The 26,475-nt window shown below is 40.0% G+C and overlaps 1 protein-coding gene across 2 annotated transcripts in view; it reads right to left on the bottom strand.

Moving 5' to 3' along the window:
• Nucleotides 1-26,475, bottom strand: part of VPS13B (vacuolar protein sorting 13 homolog B) — a 1,996,594-nt gene that overhangs the window by 818,709 nt on the left and 1,151,410 nt on the right. For both annotated transcript variants that reach the window (XM_053715243.1, XM_053715242.1), the window contains exon 24: nt 1,700-1,920. In XM_053715243.1, coding sequence (XP_053571218.1) covers nt 1,700-1,920 — 221 coding nt within the window. The remainder of the gene's footprint in view (nt 1-1,699; nt 1,921-26,475) is intronic.

Below are 26,475 nucleotides of genomic sequence, written 5' to 3'. Positions count from 1 at the left end.
TTTTCTTTCTCCCTTTGGCACTATAGATCATTCTGCAATATGGCGTTCCTTGGGTATGTTGTATAAAGCCGTAATAGCTTTATGTTACAGTAAAACACCAAATATACACTATAAACCTCTCTTTTAATAGTTAAAAGTTATAGCTACCATCAGTTCAGTATAAATGTGTTTTTTTAATTACTCTAATAATAATAATCACCTTAAGTGACTATATAAATGTAAAAGTAACAACATGACTGTTTTACCCTGCACAGTATCATCACATACTATCTTCTATATCAATTTACAAGAAATAACATGTTCCGTATAAGCTGGTAAATCAGATCACTGTGTCTACACCTGTTGCGCTTCCTCATGTAAACAGAAAACCTATGAAGTGCTGACATATCCATTTCCCTTTAAATATTAAACACCAAGACATGCATAGTTACCAAAGAAAAAAAATGTAGTGTGACTATTACCGTTTAGATAATGACTACAATAATATGAGGACCCCTACTCATAAGAAAAGACAATACGCTTGTAGGAAACTGGGTCACTTTAAATGAGGAGTAATGATCAGATATACATTACCGCTTGCAAGCACATAAGCGCTAAATAGCTAGTTGTGTCTTGCATCTGTGAGCACCTTTTTAATATCCTTTATTTTGATGTATTCCAGACAAATGTAACTGCTATTGCCCCTTCAATCAGAATTTGATGTTGCGTGAAAGGGCATAAGGGTGAGAACTTGATTGGAATTTTTATTGTAGTTTAGCACATGAATCCACAAGACAATATAATCATGCACCAGGATTCAAAAACAGCACATCTGCTACTTATTTCACTACAAGAACCAAAATAATGCACTTATGCTGCAAGTATAAAATTCTGAAAAGAGCTCAAATTACAAAACTTGAGACAACATCAAAGCAAATCCAAATCGAACAGCCAAAGCTTAATGGTTGTTTTTTTCTTTAAGAAAGTTAACATATATTTAAACATTCTATTGCTTTTTTTGTATCTGTTTATGTGAATAAGACATTAAACTAATGCAAAATGACTTAAATCATCATTACCGGTTATGCATCAAAAATATAACAATGTGCAGCGTGTAGGCAAAATCAACATGACAAACTCACTAATGCGTGGTACTTGTAAACTTTGTTGTTTTTTATTTGTTTTTCACCTATTACACAAATTATCAATTAAAGGGATAGTAAAGTCCAAATTAAACCTTTCATGATTCGGAAAGGGCATGCAATTTGAAACAACTTTATAATTTACTTTTATTATCAAATTTGCTTTTTTCGCTAGGTATTCATAGTTGAAAGCTAAACCTAAGTAGGCTCATATGCTAATTTGAATGCCCTTGAAGGCCGCCTCTTATCTGAATGCATTTGAGTTTTTCACAGCTAGAGGACGTTCATGTGTTTCACTTAAATAACATTGTGCTCATGCACTAATTGTCTGACATGCAAGTCTGTCAAAAAATGAGATAAGGAGGCAGTCTGCAGAAGCTTAGATACAAGGTAATAATTGAGGAAAAAGGTATATTTTTCTATAATTGTGTTGCTTATGCAAAACTGTGGAATGGTAAATAAAGGGATTATCCTTTTAAACAATAACATTTTTGGTGTTTACTATCCCTTTAATAGAACTGCAACTGTAATACAAAAAAAATAATATATTCCTATGTAAACATGCAAAAAATACTAACCTGAGGATTCGAACATTTTATTTCTAATGGTTCAAGGTCAACGTGGAGACAGACTACAAACGAGTGCCCAGAGTCGGACCCTGAAGACGACAAACTGTGTGATGTGACAGCAAGAGTAGAAGTGCAACCCATTGGTTCGACTAAATTCAGTATTACTTGATGGCCAAGAAGAGTGTAAATACTGAAATTATTAAGGTTGATGGTCCATGGGAAAGCAACGCCTGTTTGGGAAAAATAAGAAACATAGAGTTTACTCTAGATAGAAATCTAATCAATTAATATATATATATACACACACATATATATATACACACACACACACAGTGCTTTTTGTAAAAGAAAAGGTGCCTGTACTCAAAAAAAGAGAAGAAAAAAAAGGAACCGGTACGCATAGATTGATATATTCTGCTCAGTAACTTTGAGAAAAGCAAAGGAACAATATTATTTACAATGTTTGATGTATTTTGTAGCCCCCTCTTGTGAAAACTAGAGTATTTACATGATGATTACAAATATTACCTCTTGAGTTGGCAGGGGTGGGGGTACTCAGTACCGGTGAGCACCCCAACAAAAAAACATAATTTATGCTTACCTGATAAATTCCTTTCTTCTGTAGTGTGATCAGTCCACGGGTCATCATTACTTCTGGGATATTAACTGCTCCCCTACAGGAAGTGCAAGAGGATTCACCCAGCAGAGCTGCATATAGCTCCTCCCCTCTACGTCACTCCCAGTCATTCGACCAAGGACCAACGAGAAAGGAAAAGCCAAGGGTGAAGTGGTGACTGGAGTATAAATTAAAAAATATTTACCTGCCTTAAAAACAGGGCGGGCCGTGGACTGATCACACTACAGAAGAAAGGAATTTATCAGGTAAGCATAAATTATGTTTTCTTCTGTTAAGTGTGATCAGTCCACGGGTCATCATTACTTCTGGGATACCAATACCAAAGCAAAAGTACACGGATGACGGGAGGGATAGGCAGACTCTTTATACAGAAGGAACCACTGCCTGAAGAACCTTTCTCCCAAAAATAGCCTCCGATGAAGCAAAGGTGTCAAATTTGTAAAATTTGGAAAAAGTATGAAGCGAAGACCAAGTTGCAGCCTTGCAAATCTGTTCAAGAGAGGCCTCATTCTTGAAGGCCCAAGTGGAAGCCACAGCTCTAGTAGAATGAGCTGTAATTCTTTCAGGGGGCTGCTGTCCAGCAGTCTCATAAGCTAAACGAATTATGCTACGAAGCCAAAAAGAAAGAGAGGTAGCGGAAGCTTTTTGACCTCTCCTCTGCCCAGAGTAAATGACAAACAGAGAAGACGTTTGTCAGAATTCCTTAGTTGCCTGCAAGTAAAATTTTAGAGCCCGGACTACATCCAGGTTGTGCAGTAGACGTTCCTTCTTTGAAGAAGGATTTGGACATAAAGAAGGAACAACAATCTCTTGATTGATATTCCTGTTAGTAACTACCTTAGGTAAGAACCCAGGTTTAGTACGCAGGACTACCTTATCCGAATGAAAAATCAAATAAGGAGAATCACAATGTAAGGCTGATAATTCAGAGACTCTTCGAGCCGAGGAAATAGCCATTAAAAATAGAACTTTCCAAGATAACAACTTTATATCAATGGAATGAAGGGGTTCAAACGGAACGCCCTGTAAAACATTAAGAACAAGGTTTAAACTCCATGGTGGAGCAACAGTTTTAAACACAGGCTTAATCCTGGCCAAAGCCTGACAAAAAGCCTGGACGTCAGGAACTTCTGACAGACGTTTGTGTAACAGAATGGACAGAGCTGAGATCTGTCCCTTTAATGAACTAGCAGATAAACCCTTTTCTAAACCTTCTTGTAGAAAAGACAATATCCTAGGAATCCTAACCTTACTCCAAGAGTAACCTTTGGATTCACACCAATGTAGGTATTTACGCCATATCTTATGGTAAATCTTTCTGGTAACAGGTTTCCTAGTCTGTATTAAGGTACTAATAACTGACTCAGAAAACCCACGTCTTGATAAAATTAAGCGTTCAATTTCCAAGCAGTCAGCTTCAGAGAAGTTAGATTTTGATGTTTGAAGGGACCCTGTATCAGAAGGTCCTGTTTCAGAGGTAGAGACCAAGGCGGACAGGATGACATGTCCACCAGGTCTGCATACCAAGTCCTGCGTGGCCACGCAGGTGCTATTAGAATCACTGATGCTCTCTCTTGTTTGATTCTGGCTATCAATCGAGGAAGCAACGGGAAGGGTGGAAACACGTAAGCCATCCTGAAGTCCCAAGGTGCTGTCAGAGCATCTATCAGGACTGCTCCTGGATCCCTGGATCTGGACCCGTAACGAGGAAGCTTGGCATTCTGTCGAGACGCCATGAGATCTATCTCTGGTTTGCCCCAACGTCGAAGTATTTGGGCAAAGACCTCCGGATGAAGTTCCCACTCCCCCGGATGAAAAGTCTGATGACTTAAGAAATCCGCCTCCCAGTTCTCCACTCCCGGGATGTGGATTGCTGACAGGTGGCAAGAGTGAGACTCTGCCCAGCGAATTATCTTTGATACTTCCATCATAGCTAGGGAGCTTCTTGTCCCTCCCTGATGGTTGATGTAAGCTACAGTCGTGATGTTGTCCGACTGAAACCTGATGAACCCCCGAGTTGTCAACTGGGGCCAAGCCAGGAGGGCATTGAGAACTGCTCTCAATTCCAGAATGTTTATTGGCAGGAGACTCTCCTCCTGACTCCATAGTCCCTGAGCCTTCAGGGAATTCCAGACGGCACCCCAACCTAGAAGGCTGGCGTCTGTTGTTACAATTGTCCAGTCTGGTCTGCTGAATGGCATCCCCCTGGACAGGTGTGGCCGAGAAAGCCACCATAGAAGAGAATTTCTGGTCTCTTGATCCAGATTCAGAGAAGGGGATAAGTCTGAGTAATCCCCATTCCACTGACCTAGCATGCACAGTTGCAGTGGTCTGAGGTGTAAGCGTGCAAAGGGTACTATGTCCATTGCCGCTACCATTAAGCCGATTACCTCCATACATTGAGCCACTGACGGGTGTTGAATGGAATGAAGAGTGCGGCAAGCACTTTGAAGTCTTGATAGCCTGTCCTCTGTCAGGTAAATCTTCATTTCTACAGAATCTATAAGAGTCCCCAGGAAGGGAACTCTTGTGAGTGGAACGAGTGAACTTTTCTTTTCGTTCACCTTCCATCCATGTGACCTTAGAAATGCCAGCACTAACTCTGTATGAGATTTGGCAGTTTGAAAGCTTGAAGCTTGTATCAGAATGTCGTCTAGGTATGGAGCTACCGAGATTCCCCGCGGTCTTAGTACCGCCAGAAGAGCACCCAGAACCTTTGTGAAGATTCTTGGCGCTGTAGCCAATCCGAATGGAAGAGCCACAAACTGGTAATGCCTGTCTAGGAAGGCAAACCTTAGGTACCGGTAATGATCTTTGTGAATCGGTATGTGCAGGTAAGCATCTTTTAAATCTACAGTGGTCATGTACTGACCCTCTTGGATCATAGGTAAAATTGTCCGAATAGTCTCCATCTTGAACGATGGAACTCTTAGGAATTTGTTTAGGATCTTTAAGTCCAGGATTGGTCTGAAAGTTCCCTCTTTTTTGGGAACCACAAACAGATTTGAGTAAAACCCCTGTCCCTGTTCCGATCGTGGAACAGGATGGATTACTCCCATTAACAAGAGCTCTTGTACGCAGCGTAGAAAAGCATCTTTCTTTGTCTGGATTGTTGACAATCTTGACAGATGAAATCTCTCTCTTGGAGGAGAGTATTTGAAGTCCAGAAGGTATCCCTGAGATATTATCTCTAGCGCCCAGGGATCCTGAACATCTCTTGCCCAAGCCTGGGCGAAGAGAGAAAGTCTGCCCCCCACTAGATCCGATCCCGGATCGGGGGCCCTCAATTCATGCTGTTTTGGGGGCAGCAGCAGGTTTCCTAGTCTGCTTGCCCTTGTTCCAGGACTGGTTAGGTTTCCAGCCTTGTCTGTAGCGAGCAACAGCTCCTTCCTGTTTTGGTGCAGAGGAAGTTGATGCTGCTCCTGCTTTGAAATTACGAAAGGAACGAAAACTAGACTGTCTAGTCTTGGCTTTGGCTTTGTCCTGAGGCAGGGCATGGCCTTTACCTCCTGTAATGTCAGCGATAATCTCTTTCAACCCGGGCCCGAATAAGGTCTGCCCTTTGAAAGGTATATTAAGCAATTTAGACTTAGAAGTAACATCAGCTGACCAGGATTTTAGCCACAGCGCCCTGCGTGCCTGAATGGCGAATCCTGAATTCTTCGCCGTAAGTTTAGTAAGATGTACTACGGCCTCCGAAATGAATGAATTAGCTAGTTTAAGGACTCTAAGCCTGTCCGTAATGTCGTCCAGAGTAGCTGAACCAATGTTCTCTTCCAGAGACTCAATCCAGAATGCCGCTGCAGCCGTGATCGGCGCAATGCATGCAAGGGGTTGCAATATAAAACCTTGTTGAACAAACATTTTCTTAAGGTAACCCTCTAACTTTTTATCCATTGGATCTGAAAAAGCACAGCTATCCTCCACCGGGATAGTGATACGCTTAGCTAAAGTAGAAACTGCTCCCTCCACCTTAGGGACCGTTTGCCATAAGTCCCTTGTGGTGGCGTCTATTGGAAACATTTTTCTAAATATCGGAGGGGGTGAGAACGGCACACCGGGTCTATCCCACTCCTTAGTAACAATTTCAGTAAGTCTCTTAGGTATAGGAAAAACCTCAGTACTCGTCGGTACCGCAAAATATTTATCCAACCTACACATTTTCTCTGGTATTGCAACTGTGTTACAATCATTTAGAGCCGCTAACACCTCCCCTAGTAATACACGGAGGTTTTCCAGTTTAAATTTAAAATTTGAAATATCTGAATCCAGTCTGTTTGGATCAGAACCGTCACCCACAGAATGAAGTTCTCCGTCCTCATGTTCTGCCACCTGTGACGCAGTGTCTGACATGGCCCTAATATTATCAGCGCACTCTGTTCTCACCCCAGAGTGATCACGCTTACCTTTTAGTTCTGGTAATTTAGCCAAAACTTCAGTCATAACAGTAGCCATATCCTGTAATGTGATTTGTAATGGCCGCCCAGCTGTACTCGGCGCTACAATATCACGCACCTCCCTCTGAGCGGAAGATGTAGGTACTGACACGTGAGGCGAGTTAGTCGGCATAACTCTCCCCTCGTTGTTTGGTGAAATTTGTTCAATTTGTACAGATTGATTTTTATTTAAAGTAGCATCAATACAGTTAGTACATAAATTTCTATTGGGCTCCACTTTGGCATTGCAACAAATGACACAGGTATCATCTTCTGAATCAGACATGTTTAACACACTAGCAAATAAACTTGCAACTTGGAAATACAATTCAAATAGAATAATATTAAAACGTACTGTGCCTTTAAGAAGCACAGAAGATCTATGACAGTTAAAAATTCATAAATTGAAACAGTTATAGCCTCAATCCTTGTAAACAACACAACTTTAGCAAAGGTTTAATCCCATTAGCAAAGATAACAATTTCTGAAAGCAGGAAACAAATTACAGAATAAAAGTTTTTATTTCAGTCAAACTATAATTCTCACAGCTCTGCTGAGAGAAATTACCTCCCTCAAAATAAGTTTTGAAGACCCCTGAGCTCTGTAGAGATGAACCAGATCATGCAGGGAATACAATGAGTTGCTGACTGAAATATTTGATGCATAGTAAAAGCGCCCCTCCCCCACACACACAGCAGTGAGGGAGAACAGAAACTGACAGAAAAAACAGATTTAAGCAACTGCCAAGTGGAAAAATGGTGCCCAAACATTTATTCACTCAGTACCTCAGCAAATGAAAACGATTTTACATTCCAGCAAAAACGTTAAACATAATCTCTAGTTATTAAACAGCTTTATGTCTTTCTTACAGTGTAATTCTAGTGAAGTACCATTCTCCCAGAATACTGAAGTGTAAAGTATACATACATGACATTATATCGGTATGGCAGGATTTTCTCATCAATTCCATTGTCAGAAAATAAAAACTGCTACATACCTCTATGCAGATTCATCTGCCCGCTGTCCCCTGATCTGAAGTTTACCTCACTCCTCAGATGGCCGAGAACAGCAATATGATCTTAACTACTCCGGCTAAAATCATATCAAAACTCTGGTAGATTCTTCCTCAAACTCTGCCAGAGAGGTAATAACACACTCCGGTGCTATTTTAAAATAACAAACTTTTGATTGAAGATATAAAACTAAGTATAATCACCATAGTCCTCTCACACGACCTATCTAGTTGCTGGGTGCAAGAGAATGACTGGGAGTGACGTAGAGGGGAGGAGCTATATGCAGCTCTGCTGGGTGAATCCTCTTGCACTTCCTGTAGGGGAGCAGTTAATATCCCAGAAGTAATGATGACCCGTGGACTGATCACACTTAACAGAAGAAAGCCCTATATATATATAGTATCTTAATGAATGAAGATAAGTTCTTTCCTCTGTCCTATGACTAACAAAGAAGCACAAATGTGGATGGGATATTATTTAGTAGCTTAAAAAAAGAACATCCAAAAATAATATTTTCTTCCAGTTATGTGTACCTTATTATATTTTTTTTAATAAAAATTAAACAGGTGCAATTTCTATTATCTAATATTTTAAAGGTCAGACTGTGCGTGTATCTGTGCACGGTTATGGAGAAGAATATTCTAGCTTGAATTTGCTATTGGAAAAATGTGCTCACTAATAACAGAAATATAACACTTTTTGCATTATTTAATATTATATTTATATGCAGATAGAAAGTAATTTGTCATCATATTTATTGGGTGTGTAATATATATACATACACAGAGTATACACAGTTTTCCCAGAACGTTTTCCCAGCCACATAGCGTTATGAAATAGCAGTTAAATATAACATTTTCTGTTATTTATAAATGTTACTTAAAGGGACAGTAAAGTCCTAATTAAACATTCAGACAGGGCATGCCATTTTAAACAACTTTCTAATTTACTTTTATTATCAAATTTACTTTGTTTTCTTGGTATTCTTAGATGAAAGCTAAACCTAAATAGGCTCATATGCTAATTTCTAATCCCTTGAAGGGCACCTCTGATCTGAATGCATTTGACAATTTTCACAGCTAGATGGCGCTAGTTCATGTGTCCCATATAGATAACATTGTGCTGACATCTGTGAAGTTATTTAAGAGTCGTCACTAATTGCCTAAAATGCAAGTCTGTCAAAAGATCTGAGATAAGGGGGCAGGCTGTAGAAGCTTAGATACAAGAGGTAAAAAGTATATTAAAATAACAGTGTTGGTTATGCAAACATGGGGAATGGTAAATAAAGGGATTATCTATCTTTTTAAACAATAATTTGTTTGGTGTTTACAGTCCCTTTAGGATATCAAAATTCCATGCAAAATGTAACAAATTGGTTTAATCATAATTTGTGCAATAAACATTAAAAAAAGAAGATGCTAACACTATGAGACTAAGGATATTATTTTTTCCTTTCAAAGTATCATGCTATTTAGACACATGTGAGGATTGATAGATTCACAAAATAACTGATTGACGTGCAGAAAAACAGTGCTATATGTGGCTATTAAATCAAATGTGTACATGATTTATATGTAAAGCAAAAATGATGTTTCTTATTACATTCTTTAGTGGCATTACATGGTAATAAGTCACTGGAAGTGCACAATGTTTAACCCACAAGGAGAATAGCACAAGATAGGTGAATGTCAAACTGGAATTATAGACTGTAAATCTTTTTCTTTCGAATGAACCACAAGCCCATAAAACAGATGAACTCAATACAATATAGAGATGGTTGCTTGAACACAGACTTACATTTTCAGAAAGCTGAAACGTAGGTCTGAATGACAGGCTGAAGTTCCAGTTTAGCTTTACATAGATAAATACATATTTAAAAAATGATTATTAAAACCCTGTTTAACTCTATGAAGTTGGGGATTTGTCAGAGTTGAAAAATGCTTTTATTGTTTTCCTTGTTTATGCTTTGTTTTATGTAATTAGTGACATAAGGCTAACAGTGACTGTTTATAAAAAAAACAAACAAAAAACAACAGAAGTAAACACTGACAATAGGAAAAAATCTAAATCTGGGTGTCGGTGTCTAAAAATCATTTAATCTGAAGGGCTTATCTAGGTGCTCAATTAAATGGGAAATTCACAAATTCTATAATGGCGCATTAGTGTAATTGTGAGATGTCACCGTAAAGTGTATATGGAACGTGTCTTAGGATTTCATCACCAAATAGAATAATGACTTCAGAAATAGTATCTGGCAGTCATAAGGTTAACATCTGGTGTTAGCTCTATTACTCAAACTGAGAATGTTAATTCTTAAGGTCTGATATCAAATTCTATTTTCCTAGAAAGTGAATTACTTATATTGTGATGATTGCACTATTTAGATATTCTTCAGAGACTCTCTACAGAGCAATGGTGAACAGTGTTCTTATTTCTTAAAACATGATCCAGAGTAGCGCTTGCTTGACTTTCTTATATTGAAGTATGAAGTGGGGGACTTGCTTACCCTTTTTAATCTATAATCATAATCAGAAAAACTGATAGGACATTAAGACAATTTATAGTTTGCAAAACTATTATCTGTTCATTGACAAATAAGTAGCTTATCAGGAGACTGCTGAGAGTATGGTATCCTAAAAAGATATTTAAAAAAATATATATTTAATGAAGCTCGCATGGTTCCTAAAAGGATTTACAATCGTATTATATTTAAATATTTGTCAAATATAGACAACGCTGTATCTACTAATATTGGATATCCCCAGGTCTCCTTAAAGGAGGCCAGCAAAAGCCAATTTTTAAAACACTTAGGTAGAATGTTTCCTGGCAAGAATTCTCACTCAGACTTTAAGGTCAGAATGAGGAAAAAGCCTTTAACAATAAGATTAATTGTTTTAATAATAATGCATTGTCCCTGGGGCTTTTACTTGAAGTTCAGGGTAGTCAGTATTTCTTTTTATTAGCCCCCCCGCCCCCCACACACAAACATAATAATAAAGTCCTACAAGAAACACAGAACTACTGGATTTATAAGTAAGGCATATTTTACATCACAATATACTTTGTAGAGTAAAAGATAGATTTCTGCCAAAGCCACATTTGGACAAAAATGTTCTTTTTGCTCCTGATGAAGTATATGGGGTGTACAACATGTATTATTATGTGTTGGGTAATACTGAACTAGATATGTGTCCCTTTTTTGTTAAAAAGTACCACATTTGTTGTCGTCAAGAGGCCATTCGCTAAGATGGAGAATATGAACACTCCCAAAGAACTAGAGCATTCAATGAGAATTTGAAACCCGATAAAAATAAAGACTGTTTCTACTCCGAAATATTGTGTATAGCTTGTTTTAAGATTAATTCCCCAATAAACCAGTAATGTCTTTCTGGAAAACAGTGTCACGGGAATGGAACATTATCACTGGATAATGGTTACTTGGTGTAATATGAATAAAGATGACAAAGATGAAGGGGCTTTATACTGTTAATATATATCTAGGTGTCAGATTTTATTTTTCCAATGCTATAATGTATCATCCAAGTGACATTCTTTATATTCATATGACAGGGAATGGAATATTATAACTTCACACCATAATCCCAATTATAATTAGTTTTTATTATCATGTAAAGTCATAATTGTCATTCGTGTAAAATGTAATAAATACCTTGAAAATATATATTTGTTTCTATTTTATAAGTCCTCCATAATTTATAAAATTACTTTGACTACTAACACATGAATTATTCCTGCCATACCTGTAACAGTTATGCTATGTGCACTGACCAGATGAATTTAATGACTTCTGAGTTATTCTGTAGTTAAAGGGACATTCCAGTCAAAATTTAAATGCACATAGATATATTACATCTTTGAATAGAAACATATTTGCAATATACATGTACTGGCAAAAAAGCTTCTAGTAAAAGTTATCACTGTTTTAGTGTTAACATTTTTCTTTCAATGTGCATGTGGAGCATAGCTAGATATTGTCAGTGCATTCATATTTTAAATAATGCAGCTGCTCAGAGCATCAGTGGGGCTTGTATCATGTCAGCAATTAATAAATTGAGCCATTACCAGATGGTACAAGCACATAAGGCTCTCTGAGCAAGCGCTGTGTTTAAAATGCTGGTGCACGGTGCATACTTAAATACACTTTTGAAACAGCTATAGCTTTTATTAGAAGCATTTTTGCTAATGCATGTATATTACAAAATTCCTTCTGTCCAATTCCAGAAAGCACCCATGAGGTTTCCAATTTTGGCTGGAATATCCTTTTAAAGGCAAGATTGAAGAAAGTAACAAAACTAAACCACTCACTTGTTTAGAACCACATAATTTTCCATATATATTAATGAAACAAAACAATTTAGCCATAATTCAGCTAAGTTTTGCTTCATATTTAAAAAAAATAAATGCTCATTGCTTAATCAGATTTATAATACCTAAAGATACTCCAAACCTATGACAAACTTGGCTAATTCAGGTAACCAATATAAAGGAACACATGATAGTGACAAGTTCTTTCATATAGAGGCCTAGATTACAAGTAGAACACTAATTAACACTTCCGCTTGAGCGTTATTTGCGATAGAATTAAGATTTGTGTAATAGTCGGATTGCTCTCCTATTACGAGTTGAAAGTAAACTGTTTTTGCTCTAGTGGTAACTCGACTAACGCAAAAATCCAGTTAGAATATTGCGTGCACGTTCATGTATTCCCTATAGAATTCAATGGGGAAAAAAAATGAGTAAAAACAACAACTCACTCTTGCACAATCCAGATCACATTTTCTCATTTGCGCTAAACCAACATGAAAATATGAATATTTAATATTCCAATGCTCTTTACATAAAATAATATGTTCTATTTATTCATATATCTTATTTTTTTGCACATATATATATTTATACATATATATATATATATATATATATATATATATATATATATATATATATATATATATATATATATAAAATTTATATATAGGTATAGATATATTTAGGAATATCTATATATAAATACGTAGAACATATTCTGCTATGTGGAAAACATTGGAATGTGAAATATTTATAGTAAATACATAGTTGAAACCTTTATAAAATACGCATATCAAATATTAGTTTGCATGCTTTCATCAACTTAATGGCAAATGGCTCTACTGCACTTTTATTTATATGTCTGTATATGTATACATATATATTTATGTGTTTATATATGTGTATAGATGTCTGTAAATACATATAAACACATATAAATACATATGTACACATATATAAACATATATCTATACATACATAGACATGGATATGTATGTATCTCAAATGTGAAAGCCCATTGCCTGCCTTTTTTTTTCTAACACCCGAGATCTCATATCTTTGAGCCCTTATAACATTTGTGTGCAATATTTTGTTTAAATAATTTCTATTAGATGGTGTTATTATGAGTGTAACTGTACTTGGTAATGTATTTTTGATGTGTTTTGTGCAACTTTTATTTTCGTACACCAGTTGACCAGAGCTCTGAAGTCACGGTAATGATTCTAGATTAAATTGCGTTTACGCTCAACTTGTAATATGAGCGATAAGCCAGATGAGTGCAAACCCTTGCAATATACCCCTTATCGCTCGGGCGCAAACATGTAATCTGGCCTCGAATCAGCAACAGCAGTTTTCTGAATATTAATGGTTAATAATGATATAATATTGTGTCCAGCTATATTATGCATGTCTGCCACAGCAGTAGAAGTCACCATATACTATAGATTGCCTGGCTTAAGATAAAGAGCAGAAAACCCTTGAAAAAACTGTTCTATGTTCAAATGGTATAAACAAGCTCTCAGTCCTTGTGTAAGCTGTCTGAATGTCTGCCAACCCTCAAAAACAGAATTTATGTTTACCTGATAAATTACTTTCTCCAACGGTGTGTCCGGTCCACGGCGTCATCCTTACTTGTGGGATATTCTCTTCCCCAACAGGAAATGGCAAAGAGCCCAGCAAAGCTGGTCACATGATCCCTCCTAGGCTCCGCCTACCCCAGTCATTCGACCGACGTTAAGGAGGAATATTTGCATAGGAGAAACCATATGTTACCGTGGTGACTGTAGTTAAAGAAAATAAATTATCAGACCTGATTAAAAAAACCAGGGCGGGCCGTGGACCGTACACACCGTTGGAGAAAGTAATTTATCAGGTAAACATAAATTCTGTTTTCTCCAACATTGGTGTGTCCGGTCCACGGCGTCATCCTTACTTGTGGGAACCAATACCAAAGCTTTAGGACACGGATGAAGGGAGGGAGCAAATCAGGTCACCTAAATGGAAGGCACCACGGCTTGCAAAACCTTTCTCCCAAAAATAGCCTCAGAAGAAGCAAAAGTATCAAATTTGTAAAATTTAGAAAAAGTGTGCAGTGAAGACCAAGTCGCTGCCTTACATATCTGATCAACAGAAGCCTCGTTCTTGAAGGCCCATGTGGAAGCCACAGCCCTAGTGGAGTGAGCTGTGATTCTTTCAGGAGGCTGCCGTCCGGCAGTCTCATAAGCCAATCGGATAATGCTTTTAATCCAGAAGGAGAGAGAGGTAGAAGTTGCTTTTTGACCTCTCCGTTTACCAGAATAAACAACAAACAAAGACAAAGTTTGTCTGAAATCCTTAGTAGCTGCTAAGTAAAATTTGAGAGCACGAACTACATCCAAGTTGTGCAACAAACGTTCCTTCTTTGAAACTGGATTAGGACACAAAGAAGGCACAACTATCTCCTGGTTAATGTTTTTGTTAGAAACAACTTTTGGAAGAAAACCAGGTTTAGTACGCAAAACCACCTTATCTGCATGGAACACCAGATAAGGAGAAGAACACTGCAGAGCAGATAATTCTGAAACTCTTCTAGCAGAAGAAATTGCAACCAAAAACAAAACTTTCCAAGATAATAACTTAATATCAACGGAATGTAAGGGTTCAAACGGAACCCCCTGAAGAACTGAAAGAACTAGGTTGAGACTCCAAGGAGGAGTCAAAATTTTGTAAACAGGCTTGATTCTAACCAGAGCCTGAACAAAGGCTAGAACATCTGGCACAGCTGCCAGCTTTTTGTGAAGTAACACAGACAAGGCAGAAATCTGTCCCATCAAGGAACTTGCAGATAATCCTTTTTCCAATCCTTCTCGAAGGAAGGATAGACTCTTAGGAATCTTAACCTTGTCCCAAGGGAATCCTACAGATTCACACCAACAGATATACCGAATTATGTGGTAATTTTTCTGGTTACAGGCTTTCAGGCCTGAACAAGAGTATTAATAACAGAATCTGAGAACCCTCGCTTTGATAAGATCAAGCGTTCAATCTCCAAGCAGTCAGCTGGAGTGGGTCGAACGGACCTAGAACAAGAAGGTCTCGTCTCAAAGGTAGCTTCCATGGTGGAGCCGATGACATATTCACCAGATCTGCATACCACGTCCTGCGTGGCCACGCAGGAGCTATCAAAATCACCGACGCCCTCTCCTGATTGATCCTGGCTACCAGCCTGGGGATGAGAGGAAACGGCGGGAACACATAAGCTAGTTTGAAGGTCCAAGGTGCTACTAGTGCATCCACTAGAGCCGCCTTGGGATCCCTGGATCTGTACCCGTAGTAAGGAACTCTGAAGTTCTGACGAGAGTCCATCAGATCCATGTCTGGAATGCCCCACGGTTGAGTGACTTGGGCAAAGATTTCCGGATGGAGTTCCCACTCCCCCGGATGCAATGTCTGACGACTCAGAAAATCCGCTTCCCAATTTTCCACTCCTGGGATGTGGATAGCAGACAGGTGGCAGGAGTGAGACTCCGCCCATAGAATGATTTTGGTCACTTCTTCCATCGCTAGGGAACTCCTTGTTCCCCCCTGATGGTTGATGTATGAACTTGGCCCTCGCTAGCTGAGGCCAAGCTTTGAGAGCATTGAATATCGCTCTCAGTTCCAGAATATTTATCGGTAGAAGAGATTCTACCCGAGACCAAAGACCCTGAGCTTTCAGGGATCCCCAGACCGCGCCCCAGCCCATCAGACTGGCGTCGGTCGTGACAATGACCCACTCTGGTCTGCGGAAGGTCATCCCTTGTGACAGGTTGTCCAGGGACAGCCACCAACGGAATGAGTCTCTGGTCCTCTGATTTACTTGTATCTTCGGAGACAAGTCTGAATAGTCCCCATTCCACTGACTGAGCATGAACAGTTGTAATGGTCTTAGATGAATGCGCACAAAAGGAACTATGTCCATTGCCGCTACCATCAAACCTATCACTTCCATGCACTGCGCTATGGAAGGAAGAGGAACGGAATGAAGTATCCGACAAGAGTCTAGAAGTTTTGTTTTTCTGGCTTCTGTCAGAAAAATCCTCATTTCTAAGGAGTCTATTATAGTTCCCAAGAAGGGAACCCTCGTTGACGGAGATAGAGAACTCTTTTCCACGTTCACTTTCCATCCGTGAGATCTGAGAAAGGCCAGGACAATGTCCGTGTGAGCCTTTACTTGAGGAAGGGACGACGCTCGAATCAGAATGTCGTCCAAGTAAGGTACTACAGCAATGCCCCTTGGTCTTAGCACCGCCAGAAGGGACCCTAGTACCTATGAGAAAATCCTAGGAGCAGTGGCTAATCCGAAAGAAAACGCCACGAACTGGAAATGCTTGTCCAGGAATTCAAACCTTAGGAACCGATGATGTTCCTTGTGGATAGGAATATGTAGATACGCATCCTTGAAATCCACCTTGGTCATGAATTGACCTTCCTGGATGGAAGGAAGAAGTGTTCGAATGGTTTCCATCTTGAACGATGGAACCTTGAGAAACTTGTTCAAGATCTTGAGATCTAAGATTGGTCTGAACGTTCCCTCTTTTTTGGTAACTATGAACAGATTGGAGTAGAACCCCATCCCTTGTTCTCCTAATGGAACAGGATGAATCACTCCCATTTTTAGCAGGTCTTCTACCCAATGTAAGAATGCCTGTCTTCTTATGTGGTCTGAAGACAACTGAGACCTGTGGAACCTCCCCCTTGGAGGAAGCCCCTTGAACTCCAGAGAATAACCTTGGGAGACTATTTCTAGCGCCCAAGGATCCAGAACATCTCTTGCCCCAGCCTGAGCGAAGAGAGAGAGTCTGCCCCCCACCAGATCCGGTCCCGGATCGGGGGCCCGCATTTCATGCTGTCTTGGTAGCAGTGGCAGGTTTCCTGGCCTGCTTTCCTTTGTTCCAGCCTTGCATAGGTCTCCAGGCTGGATTGGCTTGAGAAGTATTACCTTCCTGCTTAGAGGACGTAGCCCTTGGGGCTGATCCGTTTCTGCGAAAGGGACGAAACTTAGGTTTATTTTTGGTCTTGAAAAGACCTATCCTGAGGAAGGGCGTGGCCCTTGCCCCCAGTGATATCAGAGATAATCTCTTTCAAGTCAGGGCCAAAGAGTGTTTTCCCCTTGAAAGGAATGTCAAGCAATTTGTTCTTGGAAGACGCATCCGCTGCCCAAGATTTTAACCAAAGCGCTCTGCGCCACAATAGCAAACCCAGAATTTTTTCGCCGCTAACCTAGCCAATTGCAAGGTGGCGTCTAGGGTGAAAGAATTAGCCAATTTAAGAGCACGAATTCTGTCCATAATCTCCTCATAAGAAGAAGAATTACTAATAATCGCCTTTCCTAGCTCATCAAACTAGAAACACGCGGCTGCAGTGACAGGGACAATGCATGCAATTGGTTGTAGAAGGGAACCTTGCTGAACAAACATCTTTAGCAGACCTTCTAATTTTTTATCCATAGGATCTTGGAAAGCACAACTATCTTCTATGGGTATAGTGGCGCGCTTGTGTAGAGTAGAAACCGCCCCCTCGACCTTGGGGACTGTCTGCCATCAGTCCTTTCTGGGGTCGACTATAGGAAAACAATTTTATAAATATGGGGGGAGGTACTAAAGGTATACCGGGCCTGTCCCATTCTTTACTAACAATGTACGCCACCCGCTTGGATATAGGAAAAGCTTCGGGGGGCCCCGGGGCCTCTAAGAACTTTTCCATTTTACATAGTGGTTCTGGAATGACCAGATAATCACAATCATCCAAATTGGATAACACCTCCTTAAGCAGAGCGCGGAGATGTTCCAACTTAAATTTAAAAGTAATCACATCAGGTTCAGCTTGTTGAGAAATGTTTCCTGAATCTGAAATTTCTCCCTCAGACAAAACCTCCCTGGCCCCCTCAGACTGGTGTAGGGGCCCTTCAGAAACCATATCATCAGCGTTCTCATGCTCTACAGAATTTTCTAAAACAGAGCAGTCGCGCTTTCGCTGATAAGTGGGCATATTGGCTAAAATGTTTTTGATAGAATTATCCATTACAGCCGTTAAATGTTGCATAGTAAGGAGTATTGGCGCACTAGATGTACTAGGGGCCTCCTGTATGGGCAAGACTGGTGTAGACGAAGGAGGGGATGATGCAGTACCATGCTTACTCCCCTCACTTGAGGAATCATCTTGGGCATCATTTTTACTAAATTTTTTGGTTTCCCCACAGTCAGAACACAATCTATCTGGTAGTTCAGACATGTTAAACAGGCATAAACTTGATAACAAAGCACAAAAAACGTTTTAAAATAAAACCGTTACTGTCACTTTAAATTTTAAACTAAACACACTTTATTACTGCAATTGCGAAAAAGTATGAAGGAATTGTTCAAAATTCACCAAAATTTCACCACAGTGTCTTAAAGCCTTAAAAGTATTGCACACCAAATTTGGAAGCTTTAACCCTTAAAATAACGGAACCGGAGCCGTTTTTATATTTAACCCCTTTACAGTCCCTGGAATCTGCTTTGCTGAGACCCAACCAAGCCCAAAGGGGAATACGATACCAAATGATGCCTTCAGAAAGACTTTTCTATGTATCAGAGCTCCACACACATGCAGCTGCATGCCATGCTGTCCTCAAAAACAAGTGCGCCATACCGGCGCGAAAATGAGGCTCTGACTATGATTAGGGAAAGCCCCTAAAGAATAAGGTGTCAAAAACAGTGCCTGCCGATATAATCATATCAAAATACCCAGAATAAATGATTCCTCAAGGCTAAATATGTGTTAATAATGAATCGATTTAGCCCAGAAAAAGTCTACAGTCTTAATAAGCCCTTGTGAAGCCCTTATTTACTATCTTAATAAACATGGCTTACCGGATCCCATAGGGAAAATGACAGCTTCCAGCATTACATCGTCTTGTTAGAATGTGTCATACCTCAAGCAGTAAGAGACTGCACACTGTTCCCCCAACTGAAGTTAATTGCTCTCAACAGTCCTGTGTGGAACAGCCATGGATTTTAGTTACGGTGCTAAAATCATTTTCCTCATACAAACAGAAATCTTCATCTCTTTTCTGTTTCTGAGTAAATAGTACATACCAGCACTATTTTAAAATAACAAACTCTTGATTGAATAATAAAAAACTACAGTTAAACACTAAAAAACTCTAAGCCATCTCCGTGGAGATGTTGCCTGTACAACGGCAAAGAGAATGACTGGGGTAGGCGGAGCCTAGGAGGGATCATGTGACCAGCTTTGCTGGGCTCTTTGCCATTTCCTGTTGGGGAAGAGAATATCCCACAAGTAAGGATGACGCCGTGGACCGGACACACCTATGTTGGAGAAATGAGGGTTCTCAACATGTAGGGAAAAGATCATAGATAAATGTTCTGCAATCATAAGTATCACACAACAATTAAAAGTCCAACGGATGTTAAGTCTGAGGCTTTACCCAACGCAAGTTTGCCTTTACACTGGGCTATCTGGTAAGGGCCTTTCACAGAAGATAATCTTGGATGATTCTGTGCCATCGCATCCACTGTATTTGGAAACCAACAAAGGTTCCCACTCTTCCACTCAAAGTTTTTTTAACACAGCAGAAAGATACAACACATCACCTGCATCCTTATGAAGCTTATGGATATTGTTCCTCAGTGGCTGCTCGTGGGTTATTCAAATGGGGGTTCACAATACATGAACTGGGGCTAAATACCATCTAGCAAGTATTTTATAATTGGTTTCAACTATTGCAGTGGAGATACATCAATACAGCAGTATTCATATTATCTGTATAGGTGGTGGCTTTAACAGGCAAAAACAGCTACTTCAAATGACAAAATAAAGGTAAAGGAGCTAACTCCAGTGAGTAAAATGGATACTTGGAAACAGGTGTTTCTGATTATCCATTTTACTCACTGGAGTTAGCTCCTTTACCTTTATTTTGAAAAGTTTGAAATATACTGTTCCTTTAATCTTGAAAATGAAAACTGGAGGGGCAGTTTAGAAAAAAACTAACATTATAGAATGTCCCTCTGTAGCATATTGGGAGGGCTTGGAAATGTATAATTTGTTTTTCATAAAAGTAAAGGCACAGAACATCAGCAGAGGCACACAAGGTTGTTTCTTGTCCTCAGCAACAACAATTCTCCTTAGTCTAAATTCAATAGTAATACAGACCCCTGATGTATTTGTATGGAGCTGACAGCCCATGTAGTTGTAAATGTTTTGCCTCTCAAATGTTTCCCTTTAGTAGACAGGATTAGGCATGTAGGAGGCGGATTAGCATGACATTGGCAAAACCCTGAGGAAAATATGCCAATACAATTGAGAGCATTGTGTTGCTAATGCTATGTTCCTGGCATGTACATTAATAAAGCTCACCTGTGGGACCATACTACTGTCAGATTATCATTCCTCTGGGCACAGTCTGTAAACAAGCTTTAAAGTAATCATATCTCTACTGGAACGGGACATGTGTTTTGCCACAGGACGGTCCCTCTCATCTCACTAGCTCTAATTCAGTTTTGCGCGGACTAGGCTCCTCCTCCCGCACGCCTTCACCACGTGCTCTCACTCGCACAGCAAAAGCAATTAACAAGGTATAGAGCTGGGTTGGGGGCGGGGCTGCAGGCACTTGGAAATAAGTGACACAAAATACTGTTCAAATTTTAGCAATGGCAATCCTAAATAAGTATAATCCCACCAATATACCTAAATGAATAAATTAATAACAACAATAAGGGTGCGCTAAAAAGATAGCAGCTAAGGGAGGTTTAAAAAGCAGTAAATAAATTGCAAATACAAAAACATGAAATTTATAAAAAATTAAACATTTTAATGAAAAAACATATGAAATGACCACCGGTGGTGAAAAATGCTCAGAATTTTAAAATTGATAAAAGATAATAAAAAATGTTTTCAATAATTCTAGTTGATGTGTCCCAAAAAAAAGTGCAGTGCAGAATGAAAATATAATGAAAATATAAAGTTAATATTATTTGCAATCAATATGTCCACATTAATCAGTGAATGTGAAGCAAACAATCCGGATATACTTTCTGATGGAGGTTTGAGGTAGAAAATATGTTGCAGTCTACGTGCCAATAACAAATACTTGTTTGAAAGTCACCACTCACCCAGGATGTAGAAGCTGTGTTTAGTCCGGTCTTACCAAACTTTTTATCCACAAAAAACACCACGTCTTGACCCTCCGTTGAGCCCTTGTTTCATGCAGGTTTAGCGTTGTAGCGTATACCCTGTATTCCGCTCACTGAATTTCGGGTCACGTGGTGAGTTGTTCAGCCAATCTGGAAGATGGATTATCGGGTGTCGAAGAATGGAGAGGTTTTTCTCTATTTTTTTCAGGAAACAATCTCAATCCTTTTAAAACAGAACTTGCTGCTTTGATACAATGTTGCAAATGTTAATAGATCCTGGTGACGTGTGGTAACAAAACTTCTTGGCACTTACTTGCAAACAAAGAGACCTTTTTGAGGAATTCCGAAGTTGATACAGAGCACTCTGCTTATTGGAATTCTTAGTACAAAGGTAACTGATTCATCTACGCGTTTCAGCTGTTGACAGCCTTTCTCAAGAAACTTGGAAATAAGTGCAAAGGGCTTGAAGCCTATACTTCTATCACACGTGTTTTAACAAAACTGGACTGGATCCTTTTTGGCTGTATAAATATAGATTTACCCAATAAGGGTTAGATAGAAGCCTGATGAAAAAATCTAGACCATTTTAAAACTTGATGCATAATGATACAAAGAGGCAAGAAGATTGATACAAAAGTTTGATTTATTCATAAACAATACAAAAAAAAAATGAATGTAGAAATGTTATGATACTGTTTTCTTATTGAAAAGCTATGTTAAATATATTTGTAAACACAACAAAAATACTAATAAAAACAATTTTTAAAAAAAAGGAAATTTATTCTTACCTGATAAATTTGTTTCTTTTACGATACAATGATTCCATGGATTTCATTCTTACTTGTGGGATATCGCCTCCTGGTCAGCAAAAGGAGGCAAAGAGCACCACAGCAGAGCTGTATATATAGCTCCTCCCTTCCCTCCCATTCCAGTCATTCGACCGAAGTTAGGAAGAGAAAGGAAAAGCCAAGGTGCAGAGGTGATTGAAGTTTAACAAAATTAAAGACCTGTCTTAGAAAATGACAGGGTGGGCCGTGGACTCATCGTATCGTAAAAGAAACAAATTTATCAGGTAAGAATAAATTTCCTTTTCTTTTACAAGATACAATGAGTCCACAGATTTCATCCTTACTTGTGGGATACAATACCAAAGCTATAGTACATGGATGAAAAGGGAGGGGCAAGACAGGGAACCTAAACGGAAGGCACCACTGCTTGAAGAACTTTCCTCCCAAAAACAGCCTCAGACGAGGCAAAAGTATCGAATTTGGAAAAAGTGTGGAGAGACGACCAAGTTGCAGCTTTGCAAATCTGTTCAACAGAAGCCACAGCCCTAGTGGAATGAGCCGTGATTCGTTCAGGAGGATGCTGTCCAGCAGTCTCATATGCAAAACAGATGATACTCCTCAGCCAAAGAGAAAGAGAGGTAGCCGTAGCTTTCTGACCCCTACGTTTCCCAGAAAAAACAACGAACAAGGAAGACGATTGACGAAAATCCTTAGTCGCCTGTAAGTAAAATTTAAAAACACGGACCACGTCCAAATTATGTAACAGCTGCTCCTTCTTAGAAGAAGGATTAGGGCACAAAGAAGGAACAACAATGTCCTGATTAATATTTCTATTTGAAACAACCTTAGGAAAAAAAAACGGGTTTAGTTCGTAACACCACCTTATCCGAATGGAAAATAAGGTAAGGAGAATCACATTGTAATGCCGAAAGCTCAGATACTCTTAGAGCAGAAGAAATAGCAACGGAAAATAAAACTTTCTAAGATAATAACATAATATCTATGGAATGCATAGGTTCAAACGGAACCCCTTGAAGAACTTTAAGAACTAAATTCAAACTCCAAGGAGGAGCAATTGGTCTAAATACAGGTTTGATTCTAGTCAGGGCCTGACAAAAAGATTGAACATCTGGAACATCAGCCAGACGCTTGTGTAACAAAATAGACAACGCAGAAATCTGTCCTTTTAAGGAACTCGCTGTTAACCCTTTCTCCAATCTGTCTTGGAGAAAAGACAAAATCCTGGGAATCCTAACCCTACTCCATGAGTAGCACCTGGAATCACACCAATAAAGATATTTACGCTATATCTTATGGTAAATTTTCCTAGTCACCGGCTTACGTGCCTGAATCAAAGTATCTATGACCAAATCAGAAAACCCTCGCTTAGATAAAATTAAGCGTTCAATCTCCAAGTAGTTAGCTGCAGAGAAATTAGATTCAGATGATGGAAGGGTCCCTGAATGAGAAGGTCTTTCCTCAATGGAAGCTTCCATGGTGGCTGAGTTGACATGTCCACCAGATCGGCATACCAAGTCCTGCGAGGCCACGCAGGAGCGATGAGAATCACCGATGCCCTCTCCTGTTTGACTCGAGCAATCACCTGGGGAAGGAGAGCAAATGGAGGAAACACATAAGCTAGGCTGGAAGACCAAGGCATTGCCAAGGCATCTATCAGCTTGGCCTGGGGATCCCTGGACCTGGACCCGTACCTCAGAAGCTTTGCATTCTGGCGAGATGCCATGAGATCCAACTCCGGCCTGCCCCATCTGAGAATCAAGCTGTAAAATACCTCCGGATGGAGTTCCCACTCTCCCGGATGAAATGTCTGCCTGCTCAGAAAATCTGCTTCCCAGTTGTCCACCCCTGGGATGTGGATCGCAGACAGATGGCAAGAGTGAGACTCCGCCCACTGTATTATCTTGGCTACTTCTGTCATCGCTAAGGAACTTCTTGTTCCTCCTTGATGATTGATGTAAGCTACCGTCGTCATGTTGTCCTACTGGAATCTGATGAATTGGCTGAAGCCAACTGAGGCCAAGCTCGAAGAGCATTGAATATTGCTCTCAACTCTAGGATATTGATGGGAAGGAGAGACTCCGCCTGAGTCCATACACCCTGAGCCCTTAGGGAGTTCCAAACTGCTCCCCATCCTAACAAGCTAGCATCTGTTGTCACGATCACCCATGAGGGTCTGCGGAAGCATGTCCCCTGGGATAGATGAGCCATCGACAACCACCATAGAAGAGAGTCCCTTGTCTCCTGATCTAGATTTATCTGAGGAGATAAATTTGTATAATCTCCATTCCACTGTCTGAGCATGCTCAGTTGCAGGGGTCTGAGATGAAAACGAGTAAACGGAATGATGTCCATTGCTGCTACCATCAATCCAATTACCTCCATGCATTGAACCACTGACGGCCGAGGATTGGTCTGAAGGGCTCGGCATGTATTCAGGATCTTCAACTTTCTGACCTCTGTCAAAAAGATTTTCATGGATAGAGAGTCGATTAGAGTTCCCAAGAAAGGAACCCTTGTCTGTGGAACTAGTGAACTCTTTTCCAGATTCACCTTCCACCCGTGAGTTCTCAGGAAGGATAGAACAATGTCGGTATGAGACTTTGCTAGCTGATAAGACGACGCCTGGATCAAAATATCGTCCAGATAAGGCGCCACTGCAATGCCCCGCAATCTTAGAACTGCCAGCAGAGACCCCAGAACTTTTGTAAAAATCCTGGGAGCCGTTGCCAGACTGAAAGGAAGAGCCACAAACTGAAAATGTTTGTCCAGAAATGCAAACCTCAGGAACTTGTGATGATCTCTGTGGATAGGAACATGAAGATATGCATCCTTTATATCCATGGTAGTCATAAATTGACCCTCCTGGATCAATGGAAGAATGGTACGAAAAATTTCCATCTTGAAGGATGGAACTGAGAAACTTGTTCAGACCTTTGAGGTCTAAAATAGGTTGGAACGTTCCCTCTATTTTCGGAACTACAAAGAGATTTGAATAAAACCCCTGTCCCTGTTCCTGTATTGGAACGGGACATATTACTCCCATGGAAGAGAGGTCTCCTACACAACGTAAGAACGCCTCTCTTTTTATCTGGTCTGCAGATAATCGAGAAAGAAGAGACCTTCCTCTGGGCGAAGAGTTTCGGAGTGTCCAGGGATCCTGAACATCTCTTATCCAGGCCTAGACGAAGAGAGAGAGTCTGTCCCCCACAAGATCTGGTCCCGGATCGGGGGCCGACCCATCATGCAGACTTGATAGCAGCAGCAGGCTTCTTGGATTGTTTACCCTTGTTCCAAGACTGGTTGGGTCTCCAAGTGAACTTGGTTTGTGAATAATTCCCTTCCTGCTTGGTGGAAGAGGACGAGGGAACACCCTTGAAATTTTGGACTGTTTGGACTGTTTATCCTGAGGGAGGAGGTGACCCTTGCCCCCCGTTATGTCAGAAATAATTTCCTTCAAGTCAGGCCCGAACAGGGTCTTCCCATTGTAAGGAATAGCGAAAAGCTTAGGCTTGGATGACACATCCGCAGACCAAGATTTTAACCATAAAGCTCTGCGTGCTAAGATGGCAAAGCCCGAACTCTTAGCCGCCAATTTAGTAATCCGCTGTGAAGCATCCGTACTAAACAAATTAGCTAACTTAAGAGCTTTAATCCGATCCTGTATTTCTTCCAAAGGAGTCTCAGTCTTAAGAGACTCTTCCAGAGCATCAAACCAATAAGCGGCGGCACTGGTGACTGTGACAATGCAAGTTGCAGGTTGCAACAGGAATCCCTGATGAACGTAAAGCTTCTTAAGGAGACCCTCCAATTTCTTATCCATAGGGTCCTTAAACCCACAACTATCCTCAATAGGAAAAGTAGTAAGCTTGGCCATAGTAGAAACAGCACCCTCAACTTTAGGGAGCGTCGGCTATAGGGTACATTTTTTTAAAAAACTGGAGAAGGAGAGACGGGAATACCTGGTCTCTCCCATTCTTTTGCAATAATCTCTGAAGTCCTCTTCGGGACTGGAAAGACATCCAAATAAGATGGAACTTCCAAGTATCTGTCCAAGTTACTCAATTTCTTCGGAGGGACCACTATTGAGTCACAATCATCCAGAGTAACCAACACCTGCCTCAGAAATAAACGGAGGTGCTCAAGCTTAAACCTGAAAGAAACTACATCAGAATCAGTCAGAGGCAAAGCACTCCCTGATTCAGATACATCAGTACCCTCCAACTCAGAACCCCGGGAGGGTACGTCAGTAATCACCATCATAGAATCAGAGGCTGATTCTACTACATAGTTGTCCTGTCTTGAACGCTTGCCGTGCGATATGGGAAAATTAGCTAACATATCAGAAAGTGTAGAGGACATCACTGCAGCTATATCCTTTAACGTAAAAGCTGGTGAAATACAAGGTC

The sequence above is a fragment of the Bombina bombina genome, chromosome 5 (assembly GCF_027579735.1).
Source record: "Bombina bombina isolate aBomBom1 chromosome 5, aBomBom1.pri, whole genome shotgun sequence".
Taxonomy (NCBI): domain Eukaryota; kingdom Metazoa; phylum Chordata; class Amphibia; order Anura; family Bombinatoridae; genus Bombina; species Bombina bombina.
The sequence above is the reverse complement of the archived record's forward strand: the minus strand, read 5'-3'. Positions and strand labels throughout refer to the sequence as shown.